This window comes from Strix uralensis, chromosome 2, assembly GCF_047716275.1.
Source record: "Strix uralensis isolate ZFMK-TIS-50842 chromosome 2, bStrUra1, whole genome shotgun sequence".
Classification (NCBI taxonomy): Eukaryota; Metazoa; Chordata; class Aves; order Strigiformes; family Strigidae; genus Strix; species Strix uralensis.
The window spans coordinates 95,886,279-95,899,830 of NC_133973.1; the positions used below are offsets into that span (position 1 = coordinate 95,886,279).

General features: G+C 41.7%; 1 protein-coding gene across 8 annotated transcripts in view; it reads left to right on the forward strand.

The window, feature by feature from the left end:
• Nucleotides 1-1,421: 1,421 nt before the first annotated feature.
• The window catches only part of PCDH9 (protocadherin 9), a 708,470-nt gene continuing 696,339 nt past the window's right edge, over nt 1,422-13,552 (forward strand). For all 8 annotated transcript variants that reach the window (XM_074859536.1, XM_074859538.1, XM_074859537.1 and 5 more), the window contains exons 1-2: nt 1,422-2,028; nt 3,267-6,436. In XM_074859536.1, the coding sequence (XP_074715637.1) occupies nt 3,401-6,436 (3,036 nt within the window). In that variant the 5' untranslated portion in view covers nt 1,422-2,028; nt 3,267-3,400. The remainder of the gene's footprint in view (nt 2,029-3,266; nt 6,437-13,552) is intronic.

The following is a 13,552-nucleotide window of genomic DNA, read 5'->3' on the forward strand; positions in this document are numbered from 1 at the left end:
ATGGGAGACTAAAGGTAGGAGCCTGCATCTGAAAATGTAAAATCTTCAAGGTAGGAACTCAGATCTCCAGCTGGCCAATGCTATCAACTGAAAATGTGTAAATTATCTATAGTACCGCATCCAGAAAAAGTCAAATGCTGATGTTATCTTTGCTTTTTGTTTTTGTATGCACATATATTTGAAAGGCTTAACCAGAAACAGCAGCCAGGGTGGCCATGTACCTGGGCGTACTAAATTGGATAGGTACTGTGTCATACGGCTTGCAAGTTCAAGCTGAGAAAAGCTAGCAATAAAAGCGCCGCCAAATGAAGGTTCATTCATGCTTCAGACAACGTTGAAAAAGGCACTACATATAATGCACTATATATAATGCACTATAATCATCTTCTTGTCACACTTCTGAGGTCACTCGTATCGTAATACATTGGCATTTTATTATTACACTGTCTTCCAGGCTGGTGATGCTTCTTTGTGGCTAGCTGGATAATCTACCTGTGTCATTTACGGGGAAGGCGAAATGATCACTTTTATTATTTATCAAACCACAGAGAGGAATGTTTTCCAGTTCAATGTTTAAGCAGACAAAACCCAAAGCAGCAGAGCAGCTCCCTCCCTCCTCAGCAAGTATCTCGGCTGACCCTTCGGGAAGGGGAAGGAGAAAGGTGTGCAGGCGTAAATGGGAGCCGAGACAGGGCTGGAGTCAGAGCAGCGTGAATTATAGATGAAAAGGCATGGATTAAACATAAAGTCGAACCGCGCGGAGGAGGGCCGAGGCAGGGTGTTTCCTCCGGCGCGGCGCCGGGCGGCGGCCCCGCGGGGGGCCGCGGAGGCTGCGCGGCCACCAGCGCTCCGCGTCGCACTCTCAACCGCACCGCGGCCGGCGGCGCTTCCCGCTCCCCCGCGCAAGGGGGACCGAGCGCGCTCTGAGCACACCGCCTCCCCCCCCAAAAAAAACCCCAAACCAACAAACCCACCGCCAACCCAAACCCACACCGCATCCTTATTTTTTCCGGATTGCCTCGGGGCTACTCGCAAGCCCGATGATCCTTTCTGCCCCCTCCGCGCCCACCGGGGCGGCCCCGACCCCTGCTGCGCTCCCCCCTGCCGACCGCGGAGCTCCCGCCCGCCGGGTGGCCGCGACCCCCCGCCCCGCGCCTGCCTCCGCGCCCGCGTCCGTCCGTCCCCCGCCCGCCGCGGCGCGGCCCCGCGCACCCCGCCGATCCCTTCCGCGCGGCGCGGAGCCGCTGCGCCGCCCGGCCGCCCCCGCCGCCCGGCCGGCCCGGGGAGCGACGTGCCCGGCGGCCAATGCCAGGGCCGCGCTCCGCCATCCACCGCCCCCGCCGGCGCGGGCCAATGCGGTGCGGCGGGAGGGGGGGCTTAGCGCCGCTCACACCCTCCCCCTGGGCTTATTGAGAGTTATATCAAGAATTTCAGTTCAGAGAGAGAGAAGGAGAGAGCGTGTGTGAGGGAGAGAGGCTGGGAGGGAGGAGGGAAAGCGCCGTCGCTTCCTCCCGTCACTAAAGCAATAACCTATTAGGATTTTTTTTTTTTTTTTTTTTTTTTCCCCGTGGGCAACTATCACCCCAGAGATAAAGAGGGAGAGAGAAGAACCGCCAGACCAACTCTTGTCATTTCCACTAAGAAGTTGCAGACTTCATGTAGCTGCCTCTGCTCTTCTGAGAGAGGGATGGAAATTGTGTGCAGTGCAGAGTGGAAAATACCCCCGGTCTAAAGAAGTGCACCGGATTTTTGCTTGCTGTTTGTTTGGGTTGTTGCGTGCACGTTAAACACCCGAAGGATCGCCGCCTAATAGAAACGAAACGTGGAGAGGATGACTAACGACAGAACTGTGAATTTCTTCCCTGGAGTTGCTGATTTGCCACCCCGAAGCAACACATATCTCAAGGAGGAAGCATTTGCCTGCTGCTGATTTCTCCAAAACTGGTGGTTTACCAGATGCATTGTGCTGTATCTGCTGGAACAGATCATTGCTTAGCTGCAGCAGATCGTCAAAGGTAGACAACCAACGTAAGTGCAAAGTTACCCATACACTGTGATGCATTTCATTTAAAGAGGGGAAAAAAAAAAAAAAAAAAAAAAAAAAGCCAACACGCAGTATATTTATCTAGGGAAAGAATCAGTGTTTCGGATTCAGTTGATGTTGGTGGCAAAGGCTCACCTACTCGCTGTCTCTGCATCCCTACCTGCATCACTCTGCTGGAAGTAATCACGGGCATCAGCTATCGTGCAGCTTAATGCAGATAAGATTAGTGCTTAGGGGCTGCCCGGTTCCGCCAAACTGTAGGTGCTGGCAGCCTTGTACCCGGATAATTCGCGGTTAGCAGAGCATGCAAACAGAAGTCTGTCTGTCGCTTTCTTTTTTTTTCACCTGCATTATTAGTCTGCAGTATTTATGTGTGGCAGCTGCTAATAACATCCTGAAGGGAGACCAGTGTCAATGGGCAAAGGCTGCACCTTTTTTCCTCCTCTCGTCATCAGAAAATACATTCCCCCCCGCCCCCCCCCCTCCCCCCCCCCCATCTGTAAACATGCTGGCTGCTCCTAAGTTGCATTTGGAATTTCCAGCCTCCTGATTTAGACTGTGTTTAAAAACAAACAAAGAAAGTTTAAGGTTATTAAACAGAAGGAGAAGTATCCAACATCTGGAGAGAAAACGTTGAGCTGAGAGTGTAAGAAACTGTAAGTCCTGTTATTGTCTCATCAGTTAACAGGGATGTGAAGTAGCCAGTGACGACTGCTGCAGCAGCGGCATGTCCGGGTGGTTATTTCCCAGTACCATAGCTATAGAGGGGGATGCAAGGCACAAGGAACAGAGAAAAATCTGTTTTTCAAGAGCTAAAAAATACGTGGAAGCAAACAACAAATTACATTTGGCAGCTGACATAGCAGTTAGAATCCAGAAGTAGTGCGGGAAGATTTTTTACTTGCACCAAATGACTGGGTGGAGGAGGGTAGAGGGGGAATGCACGTTACGGATTACACGGTCTACCAAGAAATTATTCAGAAAGTACGTGTTGAAACGGCAGCTACCCTTAATCCTGCAAGTAGTTATTTCCATTCTCACTCTGTGCAAATGCAGCTGACGGGATATTGGTGCATTTGTCCAGAGGGATTGCTTGTAAAAGGGAGCAGTAGGAAAATGTACTGCTGCAAGCGTGTATTGCAAAAACAAGTAGTAGTTGGAGATTGTGGATTTGTCATGCCTAAAAAACCAATAATGCTGTTCTGTGTGGTTGTGTTGACAGTGCTGTCTCCAAATAAGAAATGAGATGTAATGCATCCTGCAGTCCATGCATGCCTCCTCTTGCAAATCGCGCATCATTCCTCTGTGGAAACCTTTAAGTCCTAAAATCTGGGAAAAAAGAATAAAAACATTATCATGGACCTGAGGGATTTTTACCTGTTGGCCGCTTTGATTGCCTGTTTAAGGCTGGATTCTGCTATAGCTCAAGAACTTATTTACACTATTAGAGAGGAGCTGCCTGAAAACGTACCCATAGGGAACATACCAAAGGACCTGAACATTTCTCACATCAATGCTGCCACAGGGACCAGTGCCAGCCTTGTCTACAGACTGGTGTCTAAAGCAGGGGATGCCCCTCTGGTCAAAGTGTCCAGTACCACTGGGGAAATCTTTACGACATCCAACAGAATAGACAGAGAAAAACTCTGTGCTGGAGCTTCCTATGCAGAAGAAAACGAGTGTTTCTTTGAACTTGAAGTGGTGATTCTCCCCAATGACTTTTTTAGGCTGATCAAAATAAAAATAATTGTAAAGGATACTAATGACAATGCACCTATGTTTCCATCCCCTGTCATCAATATCTCCATCCCAGAAAACACTCTGATCAACAGTCGTTTTCCAATCCCATCAGCAACAGATCCTGACACAGGTTTCAACGGTGTGCAGCACTACGAGTTGTTAAATGGGCAGAGTGTCTTTGGACTGGATATTGTAGAAACTCCAGAAGGAGAGAAATGGCCGCAGCTGATCGTGCAGCAGAACTTGGACAGAGAGCAAAAGGACACTTACGTGATGAAAATCAAAGTGGAGGATGGAGGTACCCCCCAGAAATCCAGCACAGCCATCCTGCAAGTCACAGTAAGTGATGTCAATGATAACAGGCCAGTGTTTAAAGAGAGTCAGGTAGAGGTTCATATACCAGAGAATGCCCCTGTAGGCACTTCTGTAATTCAGCTTCATGCTACAGATGCAGATATAGGCAGCAATGCAGAAATCAGATATATTTTTGGTGCCCAAGTCGCCCCTGCAACCAAAAGATTTTTTGCTTTAAACAACACTACAGGGCTGATTACAGTTCAGAGGTCCTTAGATCGAGAAGAGACTGCTATCCACAAAGTGACAGTGCTGGCTAGTGATGGTAGCTCTACACCGGCTCGGGCAACTGTTACCATCAATGTCACTGACGTAAATGATAACCCTCCTAACATAGACCTCAGGTACATAATAAGTCCCATCAATGGCACAGTGTACTTATCTGAGAAAGATCCCATCAATACAAAGATTGCCCTAATTACAGTTTCAGATAAGGACACTGATGTGAATGGCAAAGTGATATGTTTCATTGAGAGAGAGGTCCCCTTCCACTTGAAGGCGGTTTACGACAACCAGTATTTGTTAGAGACCTCTTCCTTGTTGGACTATGAGGGCACCAAAGAATTCAGCTTTAAAATTGTTGCTTCTGATTCTGGCAAGCCCAGTTTGAACCAGACTGCCCTGGTAAGAGTTAAACTGGAGGATGAAAATGACAACCCTCCGATTTTCAGCCAGCCTGTAATTGAGCTGTCAGTTTCTGAAAACAACCGTCGTGGTCTATACTTAACAACTATTAGTGCCACAGATGAAGACAGTGGGAAAAATGCAGACATTGTTTATCAGCTTGGCCCTAATGCCTCCTTTTTCGATCTGGATCGAAAGACAGGAGTTTTGACAGCCTCCAGAGTTTTTGACAGAGAAGAGCAGGAACGTTTCATTTTCACTGTTACAGCCCGAGACAATGGCACCCCTCCTTTGCAGAGTCAAGCAGCTGTAATTGTTACTGTCTTGGACGAAAATGACAACAGTCCCAAATTTACTCATAATCACTTCCAGTTTTTTGTATCGGAGAACTTACCAAAGTATAGCACAGTGGGGGTGATCACGGTGACCGATGCCGATGCTGGGGAAAATAAAGCAGTGACCCTTTCAATCCTGAATGACAATGAAAACTTTGTGCTGGATCCATACTCTGGAGTTATAAAGTCCAATGTTTCTTTTGATCGAGAACAACAGAGCTCCTATACCTTTGATGTTAAGGCAGTGGATGGAGGGCAACCTCCTCGCTCTTCTACAGCGAAAGTAACCATAAACGTCATGGATGTTAACGATAACAGCCCTGTTGTCATCTACCCACCTTCTAATACTTCTTTTAAGCTAGTGCCACTCTCAGCAATTCCAGGATCGGTGGTAGCTGAAGTCTTTGCTGTGGATATAGACACTGGAATGAACGCCGAGCTTAAGTACACAATCGTAAGTGGAAATAACAAGGGTTTGTTTCGGATTGATCCAGTGACAGGTAATATCACTCTGGAAGAAAAACCAACTCCTAATGATGTGGGGCTGCATCGCTTAGTTGTCAACATCAGTGATCTGGGTTATCCCAAATCCCTTCATACTCTTGTGCTTGTATTTTTGTATGTAAATGATACTGCTGGAAATGCCTCTTATATTTATGACTTGATACGCAGGACTATGGAAACGCCTTTGGACCGGACCATAGGAGACAGTAGCCAACCCTACCAAAATGAGGACTATCTCACGATCATGATCGCCATTGTGGCAGGTGCCATGGTTGTCATAGTGGTGATATTTGTCACGGTTCTTGTTCGTTGTCGACATGCATCCAGATTCAAAGCCGCCCAGAGGAGCAAGCAAGGTGCTGAGTGGATGTCTCCCAATCAGGAGAACAAGCAAAACAAGAAAAAGAAAAGGAAGAAAAGGAAATCTCCGAAGAGCTCTCTTTTGAACTTTGTGACCATTGAGGAGTCTAAACCTGATGATGCAGTTCACGAACCTATCAACGGGACAATAAGCCTTCCAGCGGAGCTGGAGGAACAAAGTATAGGAAGATTTGATTGGGGCACAGCACCACCAACAACCTTTAAGCCTAACAGTCCTGATCTTGCCAAGCATTACAAATCTGCCTCTCCGCAGTCTGCTTTTCATCTCAAACCTGACACTCCAGTTTCAGTGAAAAAGCACCATGTGATTCAGGAACTCCCGTTGGACAACACCTTTGTTGGTGGTTGTGACACCCTTTCCAAACGCTCTTCCACTAGTTCAGATCACTTCAGTGCCTCAGAGTGCAGTTCCCAAGGAGGCTTCAAGACAAAGGGCCCCTTACACACCAGACAGGTAAACGAGCACTTTTACTGGTCTATAAGTACTGCATACAAGTGCCCGATCAACCAGTATTAAAAGTGCCACTATGTTGTGGGTTTTTTTTTTTTGTTTCAGTCTAATTTAATTTTATTCTATTACGGGGGGAACAAAAAAAAAAAGCAAAACAAACAACAAACAAAAAAACTTGACCCCTTTATCATTTATCTGGGGCTTAACCATGTATTTGCAGAATGCCTTTGATACTTTGTGTTTTGAGGAACACTGATTGTTAAAGGACTGTTATGCATCTGTGCATGGGCACATACATGTGCATAAACAAAACTGAAAAAAACCCTTTTTTTTTCTCCCCGGTATTTGACTGTCCAAATGTAAAAGTTATAGAAGAAGAAAAACTGTTTCCTTATATGCCAAATTTCAATCAGAAAATTTGACTGTTTCAAGACTGAAGGGATATGTACATTCAGTTTCAAATTTCAGAGTGAGTTGGCTTGAGTTTCCTTCACAGCTCAAGCTGATTTGGAACTTTGCTAAGTTAGTGTTACTAAAGGGGTTAATTTTTTTCCGAACAGACAGCCAAATTTCCAAGCTACTTCATCTGTGAAGCACGTGGTTTGTTGGTAGGATATAACTAAGCCATACGGAAGTCTTCCTCTGTTTTGAGTTCAAAATGATTTTGTTGTAATAGATGAAAGTTCATATCGCATAGACAGTTTGTTGCATATTTTAAAAAACGGCCAAAGCATACTTTTGAAAGGAATGCGTTCTCTGAATACATCTGAATTATGCAGAAAAAAAGTCAGCCCATTGTAAATATTTTCTCATCTTGGTAATGCATAAGTGATCTGTCATAACTCATTTTAAACTGTGAAATACGCCATATGAAGAGGGATTAGAAGGCTGAGAAACTCATATTTCAACCAAATCCAGCATTACTTTTTCTTAGGTCTAATAATTCCTTGCTAATAAAGATTTAAATGCGGCGCTGTCTAATTTATTTTATCGGTGCTTGCCGGTGGCCGCTGCAGTGGCGTCTCGGCGCGGCCTGTAGATGGCGCTAAGGCACCACGCCGCGCGTGCTGGCCCGGCGCCAGCCCTGCAGTAGCTGGGAGGAGGGGGGAGGGAAGGATCAAGCTGATATTACAGCCAAAGAACCTTTTATTTAATGATGGTTGCACCGGAGTGGTCAGTAGTTAAGTTTGCGTGTTTGCAAGGCAGCTTCCTTAGCGGTTCGCTTTCACTGCACCGACTTCGTAGGTGTTAGGAGTCGCGTTCGTATTCCTGCTGGCGCTGTACCCTCCAAGCGGTGGTGATTTGTCTGAATTTATTAGGGATATGAATCCTAGAGAATCAAGTGAGACACATTTAGGCTTGTCTTTGCAAAAAGATTTTGACAGTAGCCAAGTTTAGGATAAAGTCATCCTCTTGCTGTTGCATTAGCCTTATCTGAGATGAATGTGACGTTCCCAGAACTGTGTCTTGACTTTGGGTGTCTGTAAGGTGTCACACTAACAAGATGCTAAGAATAAAACAAGCACTTTTGAGGCAGTTCTGCTAAAGTAACTGCTCTAAAACAACTCGTACTTACGAGACACTGAAAACATCACAGAAGATTCTCACAAAACCTTAACCTTTCGAAGGACTTTAAAGAAGGGTATACTCGGAGCCGTCTTCAGGCTGTTACACAGCACCATACACGTACTGTCAGCATAAGTTAAAAAAAGTACCAATTTAAAAAAAAACCTCAACAAATTTATAGAAGAGCTGTGCACAATCTGTGGTTACTTGTCTGAAGTTTTCTCCCCAGTTTTGGTTACAAAATGTAACACCCCCAACCCACACATTCCTTTTCTGTTCTGAGATGTTGTTAATTTAGTTTAAATTAGCTTTATCGAACTCTATTAGAAAACTCAGACTTAATCTCCCACAGCGTCTAGAGGCAGTTAAGACCCAAAAAATTACTTAACTGACAGAATGTATAAGCTCCGCACAGTGAAATTGAGGAGGGGGTCACCAAACAAAACCTACTGGCAGTATTTTCAGTTACCTGTGTTCATTACATTAACTACACCGCTTTCAGTTTAGTAATAGCATCAGTCATTATACCTGTATATGGACCTGATGCAAATTCCACTGAAGTCTTACTGAATCCTTTTTGAAATTAGCAGATACTCATATCACGTAAATTGGATTGCTCCCTGCAAAAGCTGTAATATGTAACTGAAAATATAACTCCTTCTTAGGTTATCTAAACTGAGCTTGTGTTTTTTTATTCTGTGGGGAAGGAGATAGTGTCTTTTTTTTCCCAATGATGAGTGTTACAGGACATAACCTTTTTATGCCCTCGTGTCACTTTTGGCTGGAGGAGTATAGCCAGCATTAGCAGCCTTCCTATTATTCTGTCTGTAAATCCTGAAATTAGGATGCATTTTAGTTAATGTTCATTGGCCCAGGAGTTAAATACACTTTCATAGGTCTTTTTTTTTAGATTTGTGATAGAGTATGGCTTTTAAGCAAAGTATTCAGACTCAAAAATCCTACTGATTAGTAGCATGTGTTAATGCTATGTATCTGAAAAACATTTAAAAAATTCCTTTAGGAAGAGATACTTAGTTCTTTGCCACTGTACTGTTTTCTAGAGGTTTAACAAAATTTCTTTGTATCTAATGTTAGAAGTTGTATTAAGTTGCCTATATATTTGGCAAGTTTTCTTTATGTGGTTTGCAAAGGGTGTGGGAATTGTTGGGAAGGATGTCAAGATAGGGAAAGAAGAAAACCAGGATTAATATATATGTAAGAAATACTAGCAGCCTCCATTTTTACTTACAGTTTCTTTCAGTCCAAGGTAAATACACATGCAATGTATCTTGCAGATACATTAATATTTATAGAGAGCTGAGACCTAAGTCCACACTTGGACTTCATGCAAGCAAAATCCTGTTACTTTTAATGGGAGCTTGGCCCTAGAAATCTGTTAGAACTGGGTCCTAAGTCAGAAAGCTTTTAGAATTCAAAAATAGATTGTTCAGTACGAATTTCTTAGTATTTTTTTGCTGGGAAATTTCTGTGCAATCATCAATACATTTAGTGGAAATTCTGTGGTTAAGTCTTCACATGTCACTTTGAATTGCACAGGCTGATGTTTCAGAAGTACCCAGTATAAAAACCAAAGCCTTCTTCAAGTGCCTATCTTGCAGTAAACCTGGTGGATGCTCTGAAAAGAGCATTTTTGAATACTTGAACTTGGGATTGTTCTAAATGCTAATTCACATAATGAGGAATATGGAAAGGATGTTGCACACCACCAGCTTATATAGCTAAGCTTCCAAAATCAGTGTTATGACTCATAAAGAATACTGAAATCTATGCAGGCTTCTCAATCAGTGTTCTTTTCAGTATTTGATTGAACTTTAAAATGCTGATCAAATTAGTAAGTCACTACACCAAACAGCTATATAGAAATACAGTAGAAGACGACATGTTGTATTCTTCTATGTGAAAGGCGTCTTATAAGAAGCAAATAAACAGACAAAAACCTCCTACTCAGTGTCATTAGATTAACAATAGATTAAATAATAAAAGAAATTAGGGCCAATTTACCATGGTTATCCCAATTTTAAATTATAACAACTTCATTTAATCAGATTTGAAGTACAACAGTGACAAATAGCACAGCTTTAAAAATGTGTATCAGTATGGGTTATGAGCAAAACCTTCAGTCTTCATTCCTAATCAGATAGCATATAGGCATGTGCTTAACTTTCATTTAAAGTGGTGGGACTGAAGCAGATCCTTAAAGCCCAAATTACTTCAGATGTCTTCAAGAAAGACAGCCGTAAGCACACTCTAAGCACTTTTCTGAATCAAGATGATAATTTATAAATTTTGGAAACATGCACAGTTCTAGCAGCTTCTGGAAAACTAAATACATGTTAACGCTGTCCTTTTATTTCTGTGCTCTGATGGCAGAAATTAAGGATTTGGGGCTTGACTGACACATTAAATGCATTCCATGCTAAGGTATATGTTTAATCATATAGTCAATAACATAAGCTCTGTGGAGGTTGCTTTACTCCTTTTTCAGTCAATGGGCTTCTTGCCTGCTCAAGGAATGAGTAGCCAGGCTCCCGCTGATCAATGCACATCACTTAAGCTTTCTGTGGCAAATGTAATTGATGTTATCTTGCTCTGGAGTGTTTAAATTTGTAACTTTAGGGTTTATGTAAGAGAAAAGAAAAGCTGAAAACATTAATGACTTAAATTGATACGCTGAGAGTGGCAATTTCAAGGTGCATAAGTTGATGGAAATCTGCATTGGAACAGCAGTGCAGAGTCTATGTCACCTGCAAATATTAAAATTCTGTAACCGTAGCATTCCGTAATTCTGTACGCGGTATTATTTTTAGTGGTCTTGCTTTACCACTTAGTATAAAAAAAATTCAATTCTGTTGTTTCTTTTTTATGCTTAATTTATTTTTTGTGTTAGCATGGATATTAGCCTTGGGTGAGGACTAGTCACCTGGAAGAACGTCTGCATGTAAAATTAAACTGTTTTCTAGTACTGTATATTTATATATCTATATCTATACTAAAGTATTAGAAATGGTAAAAATGTACAGTGTATTTTTTCTATCCTTGTATAGCTGAAAAATAGGTTAAAAGATTTTGCTCAACTGTCTAAAGAAATTAATCTTTGAGCTGAGACCAAGCATAGAAAATTTCAGCTGAAAAGAAGAATTTTTCAGAAAGTTAAGAGCATGTGAAAACTGGGGGTTATAATGGAAATCTGAACATAACCCTAAGCTATAATACCATTTTCAATAGTGACAGTAGAAATGCTAAACTAGAGTAGGGAACATTTTGTATATACAGATACCAACAGTAAAAGCTTAGCAAGCTTCATTTCTCTTTAAACGTTTCCTATGCAAAAGATTTTTATCAGAATCACTGGGGTCTCATCTGTCCTAAATGTGCAAAGGCAAAGTTTCACAAATGCTAATAAATTTGTGCCACACATGGGAGTGAGAACCAGATCTTGAGAGTTTAATGCTATTGGAATTTTGTGATAATGTTCTTTTGTATATAGGAACAAGAGAGGATCTTTTTAGTTTCCATTTCAAATTCTCACTTCCAAAGAATCTATTCTTCTAGCACAGCAAAACCATATCAGCCACACTTTATTGACAGCAATTTTATTGTAGCTAGAGGCTTACAGTAAGCTGTTTATTGCTGTTCCCTAACTCGGTTGACAGCAATTGGGGAATTAATTTTCTTGCCCCTGATGTGCTTTCTTGGGTATAAACAACAGATGTTAAAGATATGAAAACTGTGACCCATTTACATTCAGCAAGTCTTTATGGGCACAGTCTACCTGTCTGAAGTGCAGGTTTCAAGTTCTAAGTAAGATTGCTTCATCAGTTCTAGGGTTCTTATTTTTGCAATAGCACTGCCCATATATACATATTCTATACAAGGGCAGATACATAATACCTAATGAACCAATCCTTATCTAGGCAAATTCAGTTGAAGAATAGCCGAGTTCAAGTTTCATTTATTTCAGGACATGCTGTATCTTCTTACTCTAGCATTTAATTGCATCGAACATACAGAATATAACTGACAAAACACACATATCATGTTCTGAAAGATCTAACAGGAATTACAGGTGATAACTGAACTGTTGGTATCACTTCTTCCAGAAAATATCATGGTCATCTGTAAAATCTGTACTCAGAAGTTTCCTCAGTTGCTACTTGAGTACAGCCATCTCACATACATTTTGTAATGTCCATGTCTTCACTGAAGGAAAACCAAACACACACAAAATCATGTATTTCTTCTTCTTTTATTTCTGCTTTGACTTTCCAGCCTGTGGTGAAATGTATGTAAAATGATTTATCCCAATAGACTGATGTGAGCATTTAATCAGTTCATTTCTGGTTTACATGAGATAACATTCCATTGACTGGAAAAAAGATTTCCCAGACTGTAGATAAGAAATGAATGGATGCTATCATATTTTACTGAACTTTGGGGGGAGGGGAGCATCTTTTGTTTGTTTCCATTAGTGTCTTTTAGCAAGATATTTGCCACATAAGGGGCTTTAGCATAGTACCTAACAGATTTTAAGTGCTTGTCTAGATGCAAAATGTATATAATTTTAACTGTTCCTTTGTAATTAAGATATCATACAAAAAAGTTCCTTCTAATACAGTTGCAATAATTTTGTTGTAATGGATTGTGTTCTAGTGAGCTATAAACTCTCTCTGGAAACAGAAATAGCCATTACTGACAGAAGACACCAGAAAACCATGTGTAGATTGTTCCTAGGACCTAAAGATTCAGGGAAGCATTGGGGCCACTAAAATTTTAATAGTAAATTCATATTGATCTTACTAAAAGAAAGGGGACTTTCAAATCTGGGAAAGATTTGGCCTGCATTCTCAATTTAGTTTTTAGTTTTTATGAGTACCATGGGTTATGTGTGATAATGCAGAGAAAGGTGGTTAAAATTTGATTTGTAGTCATGCTGAGTTGTCTAAATTGTATCAGTCTCAAAAGTTATCCCTTCTTTGTCTGTTATTTCTTTTGCAGCTAGTCAGTTGCAGGGGAAATTTGGTTTAAAGACTTGGCATGGGTTGTCCTCCATCTTCTGTTGCACAGAGGGAAAACTGAGTAATTCAGCATTTGTCAGGATTTGTTGGTGTGTAGTGTCTGTAGTTTCCTATGAGCTGATGTTGTAGTTTTGCCACTTCTTTTGTGAAATGCCACACTGGATTTTTTTGTGCACAAATATCAATATTATTACTTGGAAGTTGTTCTGGAATATGCACACTTCTTGCTACAAGAGGAATATAAGGAGCCCTTTCTTAGAGTACCAGTTCAACATTTGAAGCTAAACCCAAACTGGGGTAAATCTGCTGATTTATGCCATCTGCAGCTCTTCCTGATGTTAACTTCTTTTTAAAAGCAATAGGATGATGTTGAGATAATATTTCCAAAATCTAGAAAATATGTAAAATTAATTGGGAGTCAAGTGAATTAAAGATCATTTTATTTTGAGCTGAATTTGATAACATGTGGAGGATCAGCTGTCAGATTTTTCTTCCTTCATTTGTTTCGTCCCCCAGG